Source organism: Lutra lutra, chromosome 5, assembly GCF_902655055.1.
Source record: "Lutra lutra chromosome 5, mLutLut1.2, whole genome shotgun sequence".
NCBI classification, from domain to species: domain Eukaryota; kingdom Metazoa; phylum Chordata; class Mammalia; order Carnivora; family Mustelidae; genus Lutra; species Lutra lutra.
Genome location: NC_062282.1, coordinates 120,632,853 through 120,656,249, shown reverse-complemented (window position 1 = coordinate 120,656,249; position 23,397 = coordinate 120,632,853). Strand labels below are relative to the sequence as shown.

Below are 23,397 nucleotides of genomic sequence, written 5' to 3'. Positions count from 1 at the left end.
GATCCCAGAACCCTGGGATCACGACCTCAGGGACAGACAGAGGCTTCACCCACTGAGCCACCCAGGTGCCCCTACTGGTGTGATTTTAACAGAAATTTGATATTTTGGAAGAGAGGGTTTGAGGGTAAAGAAACCTCTGAATAACAAGGGATAGTGGGTTGACAAAAATTAAAAGGTGTTTACCTTTTAGGATTAAATTTTTCTGCTCCCTGGTGCTATTCTTGGGCTTCCTAAAACCATCATCCCTTTTCTTCAAAATGATGTATGGCAAGACCTTGTGTCTTGGGGCTTCGTTTTCATCACAAACAAATCAACCACATTCTGCACCACTTGCTCTTCTCCACGGCAAAACTCCAAACCGCTAGGGCCAGAGGATCTCCGATTTGAGGCAGGAGTGCCGTTCTCCGGACCGACATTTGGGTCTCAGGTGCCAGGACACTATGCATGTCCAAAGTTGGAGAGTGAGTTGGAGATGCCAAGACTCCTCCTCTGGGCCTGCGCCGCATTTGGGGCCTTCGAGAGGTTCTGAATACCACCATGCCACCACGCAACTCGGGAGCTTCTCTGTGCCTGGAGCCCAGTGTCTGTCCCAGGCTCCAGCTGGCGACGCTCGGCCTCGCGCAGGACGTGTTGACGTCGCACATGATGGCGCGTTCCGCGAGGTCTGCGAGGAGTAGCACAGAGGCTCATGGTTACACGTGATTGGAAGTGGGAGTAGTTGGACCTTAGGCCGCTGGTCTTTCATTTCCAGGTGGGAGGCAGCTGGTGGAGGCGGAGGCTGCAGCCCAGAAGGCCAGGAGGGACTTGGGGGAGATAGTGACTCAGCGCGGTCGGCAAGGAGGCAGCCTGCACCTGGCATCTGCACCTGCACCTGCGTGACATGCACGGCAGCCTCCTCCGGACTGGACACTTCCTGGAGAGCAGGTGGAGGTGAGGACAGCCTTCAGGGCCATCAGCATTCCGTAGTCTCTAACCCCCGGCTAGTCTGCTGAGGGCAGCTTTGTTTATTGAAAGGTAAAGGGATGTTTCTTACTATTTTTTAAACTGGGGAAGGATGGAACTTGAATCAAGAGATTGTGAGTTTGGGCGAAATTATACCATTACCTAGAAAGTAAACTTTATGTAGAAGATAAAGATATTTAGTTTGTTTTTGAAGTACTGATTTTGCTCCTAAACACTGAGCAGTGGCTATTCGAAGTGGTATACCCCCTTGAGGTCTCAGGTCCTTTTCATTTTCTCATGGGAGTTCTTCCTTAACGCTTATAGTAACCCAGTCTTATCTGCATATTGATGTATTTCATTTCCAGTATTGCACTTATTTGTACATGGGATGACTTCATTTATTTGCTTGTTTGGTTATAGTATTTTCTTATGCAAAGTCAAGGAGAGCTGGGATCCAATCTGTTTTATTATCATCTCCAGCTTTTAACACAGTGCCTGATGTTTGTTAATTAGAAGAAATCTTTTATGACTCTTTGGCCACCCAAGGCGGGTGCCCTGCCTCTTGCTTGCAAGGAACAACATCCTGTGTATTTCTGTCTTACTGCATTTATATTTTATCATAATCGTCCCTGAATATGTCTGTGTTATACTGTGTGCTCCTTTATTTAGAATATGGGCTTTCTGGGCACCTGGGTGGCTCAGTGGGTTAAGCCTCTGCCTTCGGCTCAGGTCATGGTCTCAGGGTCCCTGGGCTCTCTGCTCAGCAGGGAGCCTGCTTCCCCCTCTCTCTCCGCCTGCCTCTCTGTCTCCTTGTGATCTCTCTCTCTCTGTCAAATAAATAAATAAAATCTTTAAAAAAAAAAAAAAAGAAGAAGGACTTTCTTTGTTCATTTTTTTATCCCATGTGCCTGGGATGAAATGGACTCTCAGATTTTGCTTGAAAAGGTGAAAGCTATCCATAATAGAATTCTTTTTTTTTTTTTTAAGATTTTATTTATTTATTTGTCAGAGAGAGAAAGAGAACGAGAGTGAGCACAGGCAGATAGAGTGGCAGGCAGAGGCAGAGGGAGAAGCAGGCTCCCTGCTGAGCAAGGAGTCCCATGTGGGACTCCATCGCAGGACTCTGGGATCATGACCTGAGCCGAAGGCAGCCACTTAACCAACTGAGCCACCCAGGCATCCCCCGTAATAGAATTCTGATAGTCTCTATCTTTTCTAAACTTCTTAGACTATCTCAGAATATTTCTCCTCTTGATGTTATTTTTGCCCTGATATTGAAAGCCACTCACTCTAACTGAAGAAAGTAATATGTGTGGTGAAAGAATTAAAAATTTGGGATGCAGAAAATAGGTAAGAGTCTTTGTTCTATCATTTGCTGGTTTGCAGATACTCTGTAAAGTTTTCAGAGCCTGGCTTATCATTTGTAGATTGAGATAGTAATACTTATATATGGCCTATGTAACCATTCTATCTCTTTGTATAGAATGAAAAATAAAATCTGGCTTTAATATACCTCTTTAAAAGAAAAAAAACAAAGAGTTCTCCATTTTCCCATCCTCTGCCTACATAACACATATTGGACATATTTAGTTTTGAGGTTTATTGAAACTTACTTATTCATGTAAAAAATGATTGAAAACCACAAATTAGGCAGATACAATTTAAATCATTGGTCAGAAAGACCTTATTTTAAATTAAGAGCATTATTACTTATATAAATGTTATATATAATCTTCATAATTTAGGATGGTGGGCAACTTTAGTCTTTTAACATGTAAGAATTATTTGTGTATAAAATAGCTTAGAAATACCTAAGAGGATTGCTTGGTACTGGCTGAAAATAAATGTAGTCTCATGGCGAGTTTACATATATTCACACTTAGTGAATTAAGTCTTGTCTGGGCTCCACTTCAAAGACATGTCATCAACTTGCTGTTAAAGTTTTGGGTCAGAATAAAAAGTAGATTGCATCACTTACTGTATTCATTTTTGGCACTGTTGAGTGAACATAATTTTCTTTTCTATAATTATGTAGAATTACATGGAATAACTAGTTATCTTTTTCATTATGCTTGAACATTATTGGTTTGACCAGAGAGATCTTAACATAAGTGTCTGTACATTCTATGACCCTAAGGGAAGGGACTAAAATACCCAATCTATATTGGTTCCTGCAAAAGGTACTGCAGAAGTAAATAAGTTTAAGACTTCTAACCAAAGGCCATAAAAAACATGGATTGTGAATACTTAAATGTATTTAATATGTATTTCTTTGCTTTTCTTGACATGCTACAATTAAGATTGCCTGTTTCAAGGTGGAAGAATCTATCAGAAGATATGCAGCTGCTCAAAAACCCTTACTGACAGTGATCACTACAAACTTGAGGAACAATATGTAAGAAAAGAATGATTTTAATTGTAAAACATAGATTTATAATGAAGTTTTCAAAGGCTAAAATAAGATCTACTTTTCAATCAGAGGAGTATGTAATATATGTAATTTTTTCAATTGTTATAGAGAATGTAGTTGTGAAACACTCACCTTAAATTTGAACAAATTGCTAGTGAAAAAGATAGCTTTTCTAGGTATAGAAAATAGCAAAAAGTAGTTTGATTCTGTTCCACTGTATGCAAGCTCCAACAGAGTAAGGCTTTTGTCTGTTTTGCTCACCCACTGCTGAGCAGTGATAGCACATAGTACGTGCTCAATAAATAGTAATGAGTGAAAGAAATCCCCTACTGTTATTACTAGAATAGCTATTGATGGTAATTTTTCACAGAAGTTGTTATGGAAATTTGCTCATCAGGTTATTTCATTTTATTGCCTTGATTAAATATGAGAAATCACATATAAATTGTTGTAAGGTATAAATAATTATGGGACATTGATATTTGTACACATGATTAAGTTTTAGAAAAACTACATTACCATTACGTTTGCAATTGTCATATGCCCTTGGTCCAATCCAATGTCTTTGTCCCACCCTATTCTGAATTTTATGTTAATTGTTCCCTTTCTTTTTCTTTATAGTTTTACCACACATATCTGTGCTCCTAATATATTGCTGAGTTTTGAATATTTTTGAACTTTATATAAATGAAATCTTGCTGTTTTTTCTGTATCTTTTCCTCATTCAAAATTAATTATATTCCTAAGAGTTATTCATGATATCGTGTGTAGTTGTAATTTATTCATTTTTACTGCTGTATAGTAACAATTATGGATATTTATTTATTTATTCCATAGTTAATAGATGTTGGAGCTGCTTACATTTTCTTCATTCTACAATTATCATCTTCATTCTACAAAATATTAGGGAATTATATGCTATCAACAAGTACACATTCTTCTCCAGGAATGCAAAGATGATTCTAATATCAGGAAAGCTAATGCTGAATTTCTCATATCAACACACTGAGGGGGGGAAAAAGTGATCATGCCCATAGATTATGAGATGGAAGTTGATAAAATTCAACAACCATTCCCAGTAAGAAAGAACAAAACCAGAAGGGGCATAGAAATATGATAAAGATTGTTTAGAATAACACTTGTTATTGGTTTTTTGGTAAGCAGGAAAATATTGAAGATGTTTTAATTGAAAACAGGAACAAGATAGGTGTCCCTTTATAATCATTGTTACTCAACATTATTTTTGGAAGTCCTAGTGAATGCAGTTAAATAAGATAATAAAATAATTGGTATGGACATGGAAAAAGAAAGATTAAATTATTTTTTGCTGCTTAATGACAGTGAAAACATGGAAAATCTAAGAGATTAGTGGAAAAACTGAGCTGGGGAGCAGGGGATGAGGAACTCCACTAGAAATAATAGAATAAAAAAGAAGAGTAGCAGAGACTTTCCTTAACAGAAAACAAAACATACTACAAAGTCAGTATAGTCAAATTAGTATTATAATGACATAGAAATAGATCAGTAGACCAGAATAGAAAGTCCAGCAATAGTTCTCAATATATGTGTATGTGGTAGTAGTGGTATTTCGTATCAGTGAGAACAATAGTTTAATCAGTAGTACCAAAACAACTGGATAGTCAGATGGAAGGAAACCATAGCCTATTAAAAATGAAGCAAAGATGAATTAAAAATTTTTTAAATTAATTTATAAAGAAAGAAAACTGAAGAAAATTTGGGAGACTATGTCTAATTTAGGGCCTGGAAAAACTTCATTGACAGGAAAACCATAAGTTTTATAAAGAAAGATAGTTTAATTTGACTATATGAATATTGAAAAATAAAAAATCCTTTCTTGAATATAAATTTTATTTTTTAAGATAATTTACTTTTAATTTATAAAGGTATTGGATTTTCACTGCAGTTCGAGAAGCACTGATGTAGGTTGTGCGTTGCCTATATTTCTGAGAAACTAGAAGATACATTTAAAGTTAGATTAAGTTGGAACATTTTTGGCTATAGTATGTCATAGATTATATGTACTTAAACTTGCATGATTTTAGGAGACACAGAATATCTGTTCATCCTATAAATAATAATGCTGTATTAACCACTACATTAGTATGATAATGGCTGATTGCTCTGAGACCAGCAGGAGTCCCTTTAAACTGGCCTCTGTGTGTGTTTATTTATTTATTTATTTATTTTTAAATTTATTTGACGGAGAGAGAAACAGTCGAAGAGGGAACACGAGCAGGAGGAGTCATAGAGAGAGAAGCAGGCCTCTTGCTGATCAGGGAGCCCGACACAGGGCTTGACCTCAGGACCCTGGCATCATGACCCGAGCCAAAGGCAGACACCCAAATGACTGAGCCACCCAGGCACTCCTTCTGTGTTCTTTTAATGATTTTCCATTAATATTCAAAAACTGTTTTCCTTTTTGGCTTGAGATCTCCCTGGTTCATCTTGTACTTCTCCTGCCCCAGACCTGGTATCAGCTGTTTATTCAAGGAGTCCTAGTTCACTGTAGTGAGGAATGATATTAAAGCCCAGATTCTAGGTACTAGGAGTATTCTTTTCTACAGGATTGACAATGTTTCTAGCCATTCCAGTCTGTACACCAAGAAAAAATGCATTTTTAAAGATCATTTTCAATTGTTTACCATTACAGTGTTTTACTTTCTTCTTTGATTTTCTGATTAGGTCTTTTTTTCCTCTTATACTGAAATTCTTGATTCTTAATGTTATTAACTCAAAAATGTGTTTATCCTGCACTATAAGGAAAATAATTTCAAATAACAAAACTAATAATAATAGTACCAAGAAAATGACTGAATGAAATTTAAAATGTCTTGTTTAGTTCTTTTTATCCTTGCAGTGTTCTGAACTGTGTTCTAAAGTCACTAGAAATAAATAATTTCTACATGTTATAAAAAAATTTGATATACAGCTATTTTTTCAATTTGGGGGATTAGTTTTTAAAAATAAGTATTTTGGGGCGCCTGGGTGGCTCAGTGGGTTAAGCCGCTGCCTTCGGCTCAGGTCATGATCTCGGGGTCCTGGGATCGAGTCCCGCATCGGGCTCTCTGCTCAGCAGGGAGCCTGCTTCCCTCTCTCTCTCTCTCTGCCTGCCTCTCCGTCTACTTGGGATCTCTCTCTGTCAAATAAATAAATAAAATCTAAAAAAAAAAAAAAAAAGTATTTTGAAAGTTTTTATGTGTATATTCTTTTGATCTCTACTGCTTTAGATATTTTCATTTACTTTACCCACACATTTGTCACTACTGCACCCATTAATGTGCTACACTTTTATTTTCTATTCTCAGATATACAGTATAATTGACTGCAGTTAATCTACCCAGCATTATTTACCCAAAAAAAGCAGAAAGGGAAGTCAAAGAAATGTTCTCATCATTTCTGTTTTCTATTTCTTAATGATTGAGATCATATTAAAATAATTGTTTCAGTTAATTAGGACATGTCACATGATCTAGTATTCACTATAATGGGTAAAATAAATAAAAATGTAGTGCTTTGTATATGGGAAAGCATGTTCTTCCCATAATGTGTGATAAATGTGTGTGATGTGTAATGTGTCTTACGTGTCCTGTATTTACATGTCAGTTGGTTGACTCCATAGTGAATTTGTTAATGGTAAAAATTTTCATCCTACCTGAGATGTGAATAATAGATTTAATTATATTCATTCAGTAAATATTCATTATAATGCTGAAAAATTTTTAAAGTACATAAAAGCACCATCCTGGTTTGGGGACTATAGCCTTGAGCTAACCAAAGACCCTGAACTCATGGAGCTGATATTGTAATGGGGAAACAGATCACAAATAAGTCTGACCTTCTCAGCTTCCTACCATCCTACCAATCTCAGCAATTCCCACAATTGTGTAGCAATGCTAACGTTGCAGATTCTGTCTCCTGTATGTCCTGCCACTTTATTATAACCATTTGAAGACTTCCATTGGGCTTGCCAAGGCTATATAAATGGGACCCAACTGAAAGTTTAGAATATAATTATTAAAGAATTTTTAAGAAACAAGGTGCTATAAATATACTTGTTTTGAAACATTTTTGAAAAATCTGTGTTTGTAAGACATATAGCAGGTATTTATTTTTGGCATTAAAAACATGATAATTTACCCTACAGATGAATTTTATCTAGAGTTACTTTTAAAGAAAAAGTTCCCCTAGCACATTTCAAATGATTAAAGTTAAAAACATCCTGTTTACACACAAGCTGCCTCAAATTCTTACTATAATGAGAAAGTGTATACACTTTCTCTTGTGACCCAGGATTTCCCAAGCTTGGTCAATTTATGATTACAAGAGGGATCACAAGAGTAATAGTAAACTGTACTTCGCTGGCTTTGCCCCACCTGCAGAGCTTCAAATCTCTCCAAAGGCTTGAATCTGCTCCCTTCCTTCCAAGAATTTGGGAATTCCCAAAGAGCATCTAATTATTAAGAATGAATCTGGTCAGCTGCCTTGCAGGTAGCCTCTGCTTGGCACTTGTAACTACTTCTGTGGATATCACTATGTCTCCCTTGGGCACTGCTTCTGTTTTGGCTCTGTTCTGGACACTGCATCCTCACAATAAGGACCACTGCTAATACAAAGACACAAAGAGCCAAAGATCTTTGGCAAAGTCATCCTGAAAATGCCTCCTTCCCCTCCTTTTTTTTTTTTTTCCCCTGTGGGAGCAGTACCCTAACTGTACAGCTAATTTGTGAGTACTGCCTTAGGAAAGCTACTGCCTTAGGAAAGCTTAGGAAAGACTGTTTAAGGTGTCTCTTTTCATTCCATCTATTCTGAATCCCTATTGAATGTGAGACTAAGGATAGATCTGAGTGACATACACCACCCTATGCTCAAAATCACTCTTCTCCCAAGATAATTAAGGCATTATTACTTGACTGGCTTTGTCAGAGCTGGCCAATGTAATTAAATCTGGGTTCTCTCCCAGAAGGATTCTGCAGTCTTGTATATACAAGACTGTTAAAGGCTCAGACAGGTCCTCAGATGTTGGACAACTGATGCAGCAGACTGATAAAAAACCATATATGTATATATATATATCTATATAGATATATATATATATAGATAGATAGATATAAAATTGAGGATTTTTCAAATTGGGATATATTCCCAGGATGATGGTTGGTATGGGTAATAATAATGTATTGGTATTGTTTGATATTTTCAGACTGCTTTCAAAACATTCCTACCTCTGAGCGTTAGTTACTATGAGAATTAAGAGATAAGTGGGGTAACCTAGCTCATAGCACAGTGTTAAATTAATTAAGTAAGGAGGCCATTAGACTGAGGTGGCTTCAATGCTTTAGCAGCCTACAGAAGCAAACCAAAACCTAAGCCTGTAAATGCCTCAAGATTATGTGGTCTATACCTAAGGACAACCCGTCACAGTCAACTAGGCTTTCCTAAAGAATGCAACCCCTTGAGCTATACCCAATCAAATAATTTTCTTGCTTTGTTTCCATGTCTTCCGTATAAAAGCCTTGCCCCTAGCTACAGTCTGTGGAGTGCTTCTAATCACTTCTGGTTTGGTGATGCCAGATGCAAATAAATTTTTGTTCAAATAAACTCTTAAAAGTTTTAATGTCCCTCGGTTTATCCTTTAACAACAGTTAACTAGTACATATTTGGCCTTCAGTAAGTGCCAGTACCCTTCCTTCAGATAACGATTTTTAAAATTACTTTGAGGGGCACCTGGGTGGCTCGGTCGAAACTGTTTCGGCTCAGGTCATGATCTCAGGGTGCTGGGATCTTGTCCCAGTCATGCTCAGTGGGAAGTCTACATATAGATTCTCTCTCTCTTTCTCTCTCTCTCTCTCTCTATCCCCCTGCTCACACGTGCTCTCTCTCAAATCAATCAATCAATCTTAAAAAATTATTTTGACATTATTAAGCATTTGCCACCGACTGAGATGTACATAGTCTCAGAGCATGCTGTAAGGTGGAGGAACTTAGCACTGGAACCAACAGAACTAATCCACTTGTGAGTTGGCACCCAAAGGAGGTGGCTTCCAGTCCAAATCCTTGACTGGGCCAAGGATGAATCTTAAAGAAGTTGTTCTTGAGACTTGACATAATACTTGAAATTGGAAGTATAGGTCCATATCATTTGCATTTGAAGTAGGTTTGAGGGAAGGATCTAGTTAGGATGTTATCAGGATTCTAGCCAGTTGTGTGCAAAATCAAAACAGGCTGAACCCCATGTGAACAGGGAAAACTCAGTATTGACTTTTCACCCAAATTTTGCAAACTTTCCCAAAGCAAAGTAGCTGTTGTAGGTAGGGGCACCAGAATGGCTCAGTCGGTTAGGAGTCTGCCTTCAGCTCTTGTTATGATCTCAGGGTCCTGGGATGGAACCCTGGGTCCAGCTCCCTGCTCAGTGGAGAGCCTGCTTTTCCTTCTCCCTTTTCCCCCACCCTGCTCACTCTCTCTCTCTCTCTCTCTCTAGCTCTCATTCTGTTTCAAATAAATAAATAAAAATCTTTTAAAAGCAAAGTAGCTGTTGTATATTTACCAATGGCTGACATTTATCGAACATATCTGGTCTGTTAAATCCTGTCACCTTTTGAAAAGTAAAATTTAGGTTAAGAAATTTGCCCAAGATTACACAGCCTAGTAGGTAGGAAGTGATAGAGTTGGAATTCAAATCGGAGTCTGACTGAGTCCCAAAACTCTTTATTTTCTAATTAAGATTCTATTGCTTTCGCTTACAGTGTGTAAAATGTTCATTTTCTTCCAAGCTTTGTGCAAATCAGAGATTCTCTTCTTTCTGTATTAAAGCCTTTTAAATACAAATAAATTTGAAGGGCTGTTACAAAATTTGGAGGTATTTGTAACCTTTTCCAGTTAATTTTTGTAAGTATGGAGCCCTGTATTATGAGCTATAAAGAATAACATTATAGCTAAAGAAGATAACCATTAACATTATTTATTTTGTCAAACTTTATTACCTGAAATAACATAAGATACATAAGGATATGGGTATAATTAAATTAAGTCAAACCTGTAATATGATCAGATACGGTCACAAATATAAAATAAGTGTGGCAGGATGGGATTTTTTGAAATCTCATGACCCTCTGTCTTTTTTTCATCATTCGTCTCTCAAGGAGAGTCATTGAGAAAGCAAAGACAAAAAGAACTTTGTTAACATGACATAGAGTCTGGTTATGCTCTAGGTGTGGACAATATTAGCATGAGAACCTGTTTTTTTCTTTTAGATTTGTTAATTTCATTAACAAATGAAGGTGGGTGAGAACTAATAAAAAGAGAAAAAAAACTGGCTGAAACCAATTGGGAACTAGGACAGACATCAGGAGATGGGTAGTTGGGTGAAAAGAACATAGGGGTGTCAGTGAGAATGGAGAACAGGAAGAAGACCAATGAGAGAAGGGACAGCCAACTCTTCCTCTGGGGTAAATTCTGATAGGCACATATCGTAATAGGACAAATAAAGGGTTACATTTCTTACAGACTTTCATCATTGTCTAATAAGATTTTCTTTCTGGCAGTGGATTGCAGTTTCGACACATTAAGAGTATAATTATCTTAAACATTAGGGTCATGATGGAGGGAAGCATGTTCTTCTAAGGTTAAGTGAAGTGTTTGTGGTGTGGTGAAGAGTGTTCTCAGACAAATTAGGACTAAAGGCAAACTGAAGGTGGGGATCTGGCGGGCTTCACATGATAGAGAAGTTTTCTAATGGGCATTGTTCTCTTTCCAAGACAGCTCCAATGAACAAACCTCTAGCACCCATAACTTATGCTTGCTAAAGACAGTGGTCTAGCTACAATCAGATGTAAAGTCTTCAAATTAAAATGGGATTTGTGTTAATCAACTCTGAATTCATCCACACTAAAATATTAACTAGGTATTCAATCAAATCCACATGATATGAAGTTCTTCCTATATTTGATAAATGGAAAAGAATGAAGTAGGATAATACTAGGAGGGGAAAAGATGAGGAAGAGGTAGAAGAGGAAGGAGGAGGAGGAAGAGGATTTTAGATTTTATAATTTTGCCTGTGGTTGACCTAGTGATCTTTATTTGAGTGAAGGAAAACAGTCTGTTCAGAACTGAAATAACTGCTGGTTTTCTTTTCCCTTTGGCATCATATGTGAAGCATTTCTTTTAAACCATATGCCAACTCTTTTCAAAGGGAGCTTTGTTCTCAGGTGATCCATTAATTGAGGTATCATTGTAAAAGTTGGGGCAAAATTCCACATAATGCAGAACTCCTTAGTATGGTTTATTTTTCATTCTCCTTTCTCCTCCCCTTATGCCTTCAAACACATTTCTTCCTCTTCTCACTGCCAGAGAGTGATTTCAGAAGATTCTGTAACAAGCTCTCAGAGTCCCATTGTGCAGTAACAAAGAATTCTGTCAATGAGCTGTAGGTTCTGTCCTTGCCTGCTTTCCTGGGTGGAAGGGTACCTTCATCCCTCACTAATGGCAGAGTAGGACAAGTGTTGCCCTGGCCTGCAAACTTTCCAAGCACTAGGAACCCAAGCAAGAATTTGTAATGCCAATCAAACCTGTTGGGTGGATATGTGGGCAGGTGTTGAAGAACTTTTCTGGAAGAAGTATATGTAATCTTGTTGTAAAGGGGATATGGGTGTGGGATACAATGGGGAATAACGTCCCCTAGGGTTTACTTGCTTTCCCAGGCACTTACAAAGTGGACCCAGCGTCCCAGGTTCTTTTGAATTATGGTTAGGTGATGATTTTTGCTAAACTCTTTTGTCCCCCTAATTTCTCTTTGTTTCAGTGGAGGGGATCCAGAAAGTCATCATGGACCTTATGGATGAGTTTAAAGATGAATTCCCTACCATCCTAAGATTATCACAGTCTAATCAGGTAATACGATTTCATAACTTTGAAAAGGATTATAAAAAGTACATTGTATTTTTAATATCCATTATTTAATGCTTGACTTTGAGATCAGTGCCTGAGGCTTAGGAAGAAATTAATTTTGCCTCAGAAGAACAATTTCAAATTTTACTGGGTGGGTCTATGAAAAGCAGAGAGATGGACAAAGAAATGAGGTAGATAAATTAAGTTTAAAGAAAATCACCATGCTGTTAAGATTGGAAATGTGGAGCTCTCTCATAGCCACAATTGTAATGTATGTGGTTTGCTACATTTGCTTAAGATTTGCTTAATATTAAAAAAAAAAAAGATTTGCTTAATATAAAAATCAGGAAAACACCTAGATATATTTTAACTAAAATCTATGGCAATTAAATCACTGGAAAAAAATAACTGACATAAATTATAATAATGGAAAGATAAATGTGGTATGAGTGTATGTTTTAATGTGGAAGAAAATAATATCAGATTAAACTAAGCATATGTGCATATGTTTTATATAATGTTTGCTCCCAAAAGGATTTGAGGCAGATAAAATATTGGGAATGAAAGAGGGAATAGGTAAAGAATTCTGAGACATTTGATCAGGAAAAAGTAATATCTTGTAACCTAATTTACTTTAAAGTACACAGCTCTTAATGGAAAAGTATATTTAATCATCTAGACCACAGTTGGAATAGAATATGTTGTAAAGTTACATGGTACAGTAAGTAATAATTTCCTCATCCAGATATCAGAGTTTTGGCAATGTCAAACATGAGGAACATAGCCAAAACCTGGAAGTAAACAAAAAAGCTCTCTGAGTAACACAGTAATCACAAAGTCTATATATTTCATTCCAAAGGAGAAATATTAGAGCCACTTTTAACCATTCATCCAGACAACCAGGCATCAAACATTTACGAAATACTTTGCTATTGTTTGGGACTGGGGAGAGGGAATAGAGAGAAAAGACAGGATGCTTTCAGCCAATTAGCTTAATGTAATCAAGACAGAACTGTAAACAAGTAATTGTTTTAGAATATGGTAAGAGGTAAATCCAACTTAGAGGAATGAATTGCTCTAGCTAGGATGGTCAGAGAAGGCTTTTTGGAGGAAGGATGCTTAAATTGGGTTTCAGAGAATGAATATAATTTTCTAAGTAAAAAAAGAGATAGGATAAGTGGACAGGAGCAGAGGAAGCAGTGTCAGGACAAAAAGTGTGAAACAGTGTAGCGTGTTCCCAGAATATCATGTAAATATGAACAAATGGCATGAGCCTTGAGTCTAGACTTAGGGGAAGGCTGATACTGAAGTGTAGATATCTGGATACCTAGTGGTAAGATGGCATCCCAATGGTGGTCCACTAAGTAGGATAGAATGAGGCTTAAAAGCTCCAGACCTCAAACCAGATTTTATAAATCTGTATCTTAGACTCGGTGTCTAATTGCTTCCCCCTATTTCATTCCCCCAGTTTTAGTATAAAGTCTTTTTAACTGTTGTAGATTTTTCTTGAGTATGCACTGGCGTGTTAGAGAAGGAATGGGCTGGTGACCATGCTTGGTCTAGGATGTAAATGGCTAAGACTGGCACAGTCTGGAAAGCCCTGTTTCCCCTTCAAGATTGTGATTCTTTCACCATTGGCAACATTAAAGGAACTGGGTTTAATAATCTAAGAAGTTGCAACTTTCTTTGTAATTCTCTTCATCTTTTCCTACCCCCTGAATAGCCTCATTATCATTAGAGCTGTAAATTTGGTTTAATAGTGAAATGGGTTGATACTCTGATCCCAAAGAAAGAACTCTGAGTTCCTCTTTCCAACTCATTGAAGTTATTTACTTACAAGAACTTTACCTCATTCAGAGAATAATATAAACATAGTTACTTTATTTCTCATTTTCAACACACTCACATTGTTCTTTTTCCACCGTTTACTTTGCTGACATTGGCAAGAAATCCAAGTTCTTAGGGGTTATTGTAACAGAGTGAAGTTACTTGTACTTCAAAAATAAATCATTCAGAAAACAATGCTAATACTCCAATAACTAAATTATTTTTAAAAGGTTGGATTGTAAATGCTACAAATCTGATTATTTTGGAGATGATCCATAATTCCCAAACATACTGAAAGGAGTGGTTTTAAGAATACTTAGAGGATTTTAATTAATTGGATTGGATTTTAAATCTCTAAATTTCATAATTAGTATTTAAAACTTTTTAAAGAAGTTGTAGGCATTTATTTATTTAGGAAAAGGCCATTTTGTTGTCCAGAAACAAACAAAAGATTGGTGGGAGTAATGGTGGGATTTTTATAGAGGGATATATCCAGAATAATGGTTATTAAATAGTTCTTCATGACTAATGACAAAATCATGACATGATTTTGAAGGAAATTTTCTTCCTGGGACTGAGGGAAGTTAATTTTAGAATCTTGGTTTGAGGCCATGGCTTCTGACATCATGTACTTCCCAGTCCAACACAGACCCCAGTACCATCAGTATCCACTTCCTTTAGCAAAAAAGTGATTTTTTTAAAGGTTTTCTTTTGCAAGTTACAAATGATTTCCATATGAGGATTTAAAAGTATTAAACTTTTACATTTGAACAAATGAAAAAATGTATTTTACAATTAGGAAACTAAAAAGTTTAAATTTAGAAGATCTTTACTTGAATGCGAGAAATCTTTTGTGGTAAATAAGGTCAATTTTTGTGTTTTTAATTATGAAAAGTAATTATGTGTTTTATTCTGTAATTATGTTGCACTTAACCTTATACTATAAAATTAGGAGTTGCAGGATGCCTGGATGGCTCACTCAGTTAAGCATCTGTCTTTGGCCCAGGGATCAAGTCCCACATTGGGCTCCTCACTCAGTGGGGAGTCTTCTTCCTCTGCCTGCTGCTCCCCCTGCTTGTGCTCTCTCTCCTTCTCTCTGACAAATGTATAAAATCTTTAAAATAAAATAAAATACGGAGTTGTAAGCAGAACATATTAGAATCCATACAAAACTTTGGATTTTTATAACTGTATATATACTTTTCTGAATTCTCTTGGCTTCTTCTTCTTTTTTTTTTTTTTTTAACATGTAGGACTAAACTCTTGGGGCTGCATCAGTGACGTCTGGAAATTACTCTTATTGGTATAGAATTTCTAAATATGATGAGAATAGGACTGTGTTCTGTAATTCAGTTATATTTTTGTTTTTGGTGAGTTGTTTCTAGTGGGGCACCATCATAATTGTGAAAGTTACTAAGCACATTGTACACTGAAAACTTTCAGGGTGGTTTCTAATTTAATATTTGGTATATTTCTCTGTTTCTCCATGTTAACGTGTTGTATTTTCTGACACTCTTCATTCATTCATTTCAACAAATATTTATAGAGTACCCTACTATGCACCAGACCCTATTCTAGATACTGGGGAAAGATCAGTGATCCAAATAGATAAAAAACACTGTTGTCATAGAACTTACATCCTAGCCAAGTAAGAAAACAAGAAACAAGGAAAATAAACTATATATTATGTTAATGGTAGGTCTTAAGAAAAAGAAGAAATTTAGAAGAGATATGAAATAAGGGTAGGGACAAGGAGAATAATTGACCATTAAGGTAGGGTGACCAAGACGGTCTTAATGAGAAAGTAATTCTTGAATTAAGACTTGAGGGAAGCAAGGGAGTAAACCTCAGTATCTTTGAAGAATCAAATGGCATAGTAGCTAGTGCTAAATCCCTGAGGTGAGAGTATATTTAACAAGCTCAACAAATAGTGAGGAGGAAAAGGAGAGAAAAAGATAATGAGGTTAGGGAGGTAAAGAAAAGACAACTCTTGTAGGGCTTTGCAGACCACTGTTTGTAATTTGGCTTTTACACTGAGTGCAGTAGGAAACCACTAGAGCAGCAGAGCAGAAAAGCAGGATAGGATCTAAGTTTTATTTGTATCTCTTTTGCGGAGGCATTGAGGAATAGAATGAACGTGGACGAGGACAGAAGCAGAAAGACCCTTGAGGAGGCTAATTTACTAGTCTGGAAAAGAGATGGTATATAAATGCAATGGACTGAGTGTTGGCATTGGGGGTAATGAGTAGTGGTCAAATTCTAGGACTGTTCAGAGAAAGAATTGAATAAGATTTGCTGACAGGCTGGTTTTTTGGATGTAGAGTAGTAAAAAGCTGATATAATAGAAATTGGAGTTCAGCATTAAAACTGCTGATGATAGAGAGATGGGTATGTCTCTAAAAAAAAAAAAAAGAAAATGGGAAAGCAGGATATATTCGAAGAATGGGGCTCAAATAGTGAAATTTGGAGCAGGATTCTTTGATTAATTGATTAATTAATTAATTAATTAATAAGGATTAATTGATACTGGGTTTCTTATAGTAAATCATCATTGCCTTTGTGTGTCTCTGAGATGGAGGTGGCAGGGGGGAGGGGAGTGGAATTTCTTTTCTCACATTCGGTAACATACTCAGGTGATAATGATGACAAGAAGAATCATGTAAACTTGCACATTTTGCAGCCAATTCCAGTATGCTTAGGACAAGAGTCAAAACAAGATAAACCAGGGAAAAGAAATGGGTACTTCTTCTTTTGGAGTCAGCATTTAAATTTAGACTCATGGCTTGGTAGAAAAATTTATAACATACATAGTAGACAAAGGGAAAAGCTGATAGCTCAAACAAAGGAGGGAAAAACAAACCCTTTTATTTAACAAATTTTCTACCAGAGCCTATTTTAAAAATTCACTGAAGGCAAGAGTGAATTAGAATCATCACTATAAACTGGTGACTATTTTTTTTTTTTTAAGAGGAAAATCTCATTCTGCATCTCCAGGACTGTATGTAGCTTCTCCTCTGTTGTTTCCTTTCTAGTCTCAGAGCCGCCCCCCCCCCAAAACTACTTTACATGCACCTCAGGGTCTAGATTTGGTTTCTAATACTGTTCTGAAAAGCAGTAATGGTCTTCTAGGGAACAAGTTGATTATGTTTTATGTTAGGAAAATAAAGATGGTCAGAAATATTTTGTTGCTAGAGGAAATATTTCTTTCAGAGATTCAGAGATATCTATGAAAGTATTGAAAAAGGAGAGCATTTTAAAAACCATGAAGGTAGAGGTTAAGCGTTTGCCTTTGGCTCAGGTCATGAGCCCAGAGTCGTAGGATAGAGTTCCACAGTGGGCTTCCTGCTCAGCGGGAGTCTGCTTCTCCCACTCTCTCTGCCTGCCGCTTCCCCTGCTTGTGCTATCTCTCTCTTCTGTCAAATAAATAAGTAAAATCTTAAAAAATAACATAAAGGGAAGCACAGTCATCAAATTGTAATGATTTCAGCATTAAAAGGAAACAAAGATGATGTTAACTAGGAACAAGTTGAGTCTGTTGGAAAAAGCTATGAATTTATGACAATTCTAAAATGAGAAATACAATACAAAGTGCACTGAAGTGTTATTGTAATGCACACCTGAATTTTTAAAAATATTGTTTATCACAAATGCTATATTTTTGTCAACACAAGTTAAATGATCCTACAGGAAGATTTTGATTCATGGATTATCAAATACAAATAGGCTTATTTCTCTACTCAGGTAAATATTTAGAAAGACAATCTTGTAAAAGAGGGGAAGGTTGAGTGGATCAATCTAGTATAGTGTTTGGGGAAATGAATCAAGATTAGTTAACAGAAATACCTGAGTAAAGTCAGTGAATCCAGGCCAACAAGTATGGATTTTGTACCACAAGTACCAAGATTTTGTAAAGACACAAAACAAAGAGAGGGAAATTTCATAATGTTAGTGCTTCATCTGCAAAAATGAAGAATCCTTAAAACACTGAATGACTGTGTAGACAAAATTTCAGCATGGTGGAAATGCCCACATTCCACTCTTGTTCGTCTTGGCAATAGGGCCCTCACCTTTTGACTGTAAATTATGAGAGAAAACACAGTAAGCTAAATCAGAAGTAAAACCAAACATTCTAGCTGCTCCAATTTCAGGAGGAGTTGGGAGGTCAAATCGGTGAAGCAAAGCATAAGATCACAAGAGAAATTGAATCTGTGTGTAGGAGCTCTGGATAGTGCAGATCATTGTGGTCTCTCTCACCAGTGTGCTGGAAACCAAGATACAGTATCAAGTGATTGCACCCGTGTCTTATTTTGCTTGTTTTACGTACCACATAACTGCTTTTAGGGGTTGCTCTGCTCTAAATTGGCTTGGAATTGCCACAATTCTAGCAGCCCACAGCTCCAATGGCCTTCTCCTGTTCGTATTGACTAGGAGGGCTGAGACCAAAGGTGGGATAATGGGACTTTTTCAGTCACGTTAACAGATGAAATCATAATGTGACACCAGGCGCTGCAGATGTACATCCTCATTGACAGACTAGTACAATTTCGGGTGATCTCCAGTCACAAAGGTTAAAACGGTAAGAGAAGCACTGAACTTTAATGACAAAAACAGCGATAATAAAATTATATCTTCAGGATAATGGCTGAGGCATTTAAAGGACATACACAGTACATTAGCTCTTAATGCAACTATATGTTGCTCATTGTAGGCCAAAACAATCCATCTAAAAGATGTTTTGTACTTATACATATATTTGGATTCAATAAATAGAGACTCGAAGTTGCTTATTTGTGTTATAAACCATTAGTCCCCCCCCAAGTCATATATGAAAAAGCCAGAATAGCCCATAAAATTGCTTAAATGAATAATGGCAACTATCCTTGCTGTTGCCTGGAATGCAGTCTGACCACATTGTAAGTAATTTCTCTGCGGTTCATTTTCTGGTACAGCAAGGGAGGATCTACATGTCATACGTTTTGCTAATGCCACAAATTTTTTCTGTCAGAATGCTCACAAGTTTTGAAGTTTTTAGAAATGAAAGTTCCTTAAGCTTGTTAATTAGTATATAGGGGATTTGTTTTATTTTTTTTAATTGTACCATGCATTATGTATGAATGCTTTAATCATTTACATTTTTAAAATAAACAGGAAATATTTGTAACAGTGTTGAATAAGGATATTTAATGTTTGAATAATTCAAACATTGAGTAATATTTGAATAAGAACTGCTTACTTTTGAAAGCACTCTTTAAAAAAAAAAATCAATGCAAAAATAAACCCACAGAGAAAAATGAAAATTTTAGGTCTTTTGGCTAGTAACTTAAATTCTGGATATTTATGCTGAGGCAAAAATCATACATTTATTCAAAGATTTAAGTACATGGCGGGTGGGATATAATTACTGGACACTGTGTGTGCATAGGCCCATGCATAATGTGCTGTTAGGTCATACTTGGTCTCAGTCTGGAGTAGGTTGTAATAATTCATGCGAGAATCACACATCAGTCACTTTTTAGAGGCTTATTTTCCAGAAAAGAGAACCCATGCAGAGAACGTCCAAAATCAGAATGGCTGTCGCCTTAGCAAGGATCAACCGAGGAACATTGATTCAAGGATTAAACACCATATCCAGATCCTCCAAATCAGTGGCCAAACTTCTGCATCCCCAGCTTGCTTGTAGACTTCTAGAGTTAAGGAACATATCGCATCGTTTGCTGAGGGAAGTTAATGCACCAAAACAACCCCTCTATAACGTGCAGGTGAGCTCATATTAACATTTGCCCAAGATACAGCCTCTTTTTTAAGAAACTGTTTTGAAATTGCAAGATTTGAAAATGTAGCTCATTTGGTTATCTTAGATATGAAACAAGAATAGTTGGATAAGAAATGAATGGTTTGGTCTTTTTTCAATATAGTATATATATATTCTGATTTAAATAAATCTGAAAGAGGTGGTAATGTGGGCTTTTTTCCCCTACTTGGTTATTTGATTGAGCTTTATGAAACTAAATTTCAAACGATTCAACCTAAATATCAGCATACAGATTACCACTTATATCAAACCTAAAAGAAATCCCGTAAGCCTTAAAAATGATTGTTTTGTTCTTTTCCCCCCATAACTTTGCTGTGTTTCCAAGACAATCTTTATTCGACTTAACATATTTGAATATATTCAACCATGAACTCATTTTGGTAGATCCACCAACATCCAGTGTATTTCAAATTACAGGTTCTACATTGTTTTATTGAGGCTCTGTTATATTTTGTTAAGGGCAACAGCTCTTAAAACTTTTTCAGGACCAGTTTCTTTTTTTCTAAACTTTGTGGCATAGAACTCTGGATTTTTCCACTTGGGCATTATTCAAAGCATTCTAAATGTTTGTTACAGGGGCACCTGGGTGGCTCAGTGGGTTAAGCCGCTGCCTTCGGCTCAGGTCATGATCTCAGAGTCCTGGGATCGAGCCCCGCATCGGGCTCTCTGCTCAGCAGGGAGCCTGCTTCCTCCTCTCTCTCTGCCTGCCTCTCTGCCTGCTTGTGATCTCTCTGTCAAATAAATAAATAAAATCTTTAATAAATAAATAAATAAATAAATAAATAAATAAATAAATAAATAAATAAATAAATAAATGTTTGTTACAAACGATTGGGAATCCTGCAAGCCTGGCACCTAAACCCGAGAGTGAATCGTTTTGTTGTTGAAGGGAGAAGAACCCTGGCTCAAAGGGAGTGAAGCCAAAAATATGTATTCATGTAGTTGAACAATTCAGAGTTTGTAAGGTTTCAGGGTATAGGTACTCAAAAGATGCCTTCAGGGTCCTGTTCTCTTTACACCCATCCTCGCTCTGCTTCCTCTGTATTGACGCCATCCACAGACTGACCTTCCCTTCATGGTTACAAGATGATTTGCAGCTGTTCCCAGGACTCCATCCTTCCAGGTTCAATACAGCCCCAAAGAATGACAGTCCTTGAGCTAGCATTCCTGGCCAAGTCCTGGGGTTCTCAGAGAAAGGCGTACCTCTAAAGCAGGGGAATGGGATGTGCTGTTTGACCTAGGACCTGATTGCCATCCAGACCACATGACCAGAGAATGGGGAGAGGATGAATCCTCAAACAAAATTTGGGTTATTTTGAAAAGATGAGAAAATGGATGATGGATGGCTAAAATAAACAAAATATCCATTACATAGGAAACTCTCTTTCATCAAAGATTTTAACATTTTCAGAAATCATGGGATAGGTCCAGCTATGAATTGCCTGAGAAAGCAATTATAAAAGTCTCTGTTATAATACCTGATGTTTGAGAAAGTAAAAAATGTTTTGTGTTTATTACCTGCTGGATTCTCTAAGCAGTATAAACGTTATTCCTGTATCTTTAGTTTGTCAAAAAGAAATACAGCTGACATGTATAATTTCGACTGAAATACATTTCTAAAATGAACCTTTCACCTTGATGTTTTTTTCCCTTGCATTGTTAACCCTTATTTTTTATACAGGGTTGATATAAGAAATGTCCTTTGAAGAATATTTCTGTATGTATTAGGAAATCATATTTAAAGACACTGTCCATTATATTATACAGGCTTTCTTTTTGCTTCTCTTTTGCTAAGTCAGAACTGAAGAATCTACAGGCTTAACACTATTTACGAGCTAACAAGTTAGCCTGCCACAGCTGTACAAACACACACGCCGATAGAAGACACAAGACTCCCTTGAATCAGAGACTGAGACTGTTTATTATTAACTTCAAAAGCAGCAGCCAGAGCAATATTTTGTGTCATTTCCCTAACCCCTCAGTTCCCACAGGGCAATGCAGTGAGAGCCACGTGTTACCTATGCATGTAGTAAGTTGCATCACAGGAGAGGAGCCTGAAATCAGCAGACAGCTTTTTTAGGAGTGCTGGCCTACTGGCCCAGCCTGAGAGAGAGGGACAGAGAAATAAAGGGAGAAAAAGTAAGAAGGGTTTGGGGGAGAGAAGTAAATGTTTCTAGAGGGTTTACAGAGAAGGTTTTATCTTTAGTGCCCTAAGACATGTCTTGGGAAGTACATCTCTAGATCGCCCTGGATAAATATGCTTTCTCTAGCTTCTACAGCTGTTAGTTATTCAACCATGTCCTCTGTTCAGAAGGCCCAGCTGGTACAGGAGTGAGAGCCATCCACAGAGAAAGGCTTCCCAGTACTCATGGAAATTCAGTGGCAGGAAAATCATCTGTCTTTCCAGTTGAATTGATGTTTCCTTTTATCCAATAAGGAGAACTGAAACAAAACAAAACAAAACACATTTGCCCTTTTGCCCTGTTTCACAGGTAAATTTAGAGCTTAATTGTGATGATGTTTTCCAGGAACCTGATGTGAAAGAGGCAGACGGAGGGAGTACTGGACCTAGCCAAGGTCCTCGTGCTGACTGTGACTGTCTCTATGACATCAGTTCAAAATCAACACCCACGAAATTTCTTCTCCTGGGCTCTTATTCTAATTGTCTTAGAACGCAGCTTTAATTTTTAAAATTCTTACCAATAAAATATTTCAAAATATATGAAAGGTAGTTTATCAGAAGTCCCATCCAAATGTAAACTGGTAGTAATATTTTGCAGTATAAACTTTGGACATCTCCTTTATAAAAAGAAATATAATTAAGCATGTCCTGAACCATTCCCTGTTTTTTTTCTCTACCAAATGTAATCATTATTCTGAGGTTGACATGAGCATTTGTGTGCATACTTTTACAGTTTCACTACATTTATATACATCTATTATTCTCCATATATTTAAAATTTATATGTAATGATATACTGTACGCATCCTTCTGAAACTTTCTTTTTTTACTCAACGTTTTGAAATGTGTAGCTATGGTTTATTATTTTATCTTCTTTATGGTATCCCATTGTAAGAAAAAATAATCCACAGTTTACCACGGGACAGATGGCTAATTTAGTTTCCCATTTTTTTGTTTTCCAAACTGTATTTCTTTGAACACTCTTGTAATTGCCTCCTTATTCTGTGTGTGAGAGACATTCTCCAGGTATACGTATATGTCTAAAAGAGGATTACTGGGTCATGAGAGTTGCATATCTTCAATTTTATTAGCTGTTGTCAAAATGTTTTTCACTTTCAAAATTCAAGAATCATAGTGATTCTTGAATCTGAGGAGAATTTCTTTAGTTCTGGAATGTTCTTAGCCATTGTTTGTTCAAATATTACCTCTTTCTCATTTACTCTAATCGCTATTTCTGGAATATCTGTGAAACATACTTTGGACCTTTTCATTTTATTCTTTTATGTCTATTTACCTTCCTCATATTTTCTTTTTACTTAT

At 36.6% G+C, this 23,397-nt stretch overlaps 1 protein-coding gene across 7 annotated transcripts in view; it reads left to right on the top strand.

Annotated features, from left to right (window-relative positions):
* Nucleotides 1-559: 559 nt before the first annotated feature.
* Nucleotides 560-23,397, top strand: part of SPATA9 (spermatogenesis associated 9) — a 36,333-nt gene continuing 13,495 nt past the window's right edge. Inside the window, exons 1-5 of one of the 7 annotated variants that reach the window (XM_047731124.1) lie at nt 560-930; nt 2,171-2,292; nt 3,243-3,337; nt 12,171-12,259; nt 19,615-19,842. In XM_047731124.1, coding sequence (XP_047587080.1) covers nt 12,194-12,259; nt 19,615-19,842 — 294 coding nt within the window. In that variant the 5' untranslated portion in view covers nt 560-930; nt 2,171-2,292; nt 3,243-3,337; nt 12,171-12,193. Of the gene's footprint in view, nt 931-2,170; nt 2,293-3,242; nt 3,338-10,799; nt 10,819-11,805; nt 11,992-12,170; nt 12,260-19,614; nt 19,843-23,397 lie in introns of those variants that run through there. The other 6 variants (XM_047731126.1, XM_047731125.1, XM_047731121.1 and 3 more) reach the window with 6 other exon arrangements.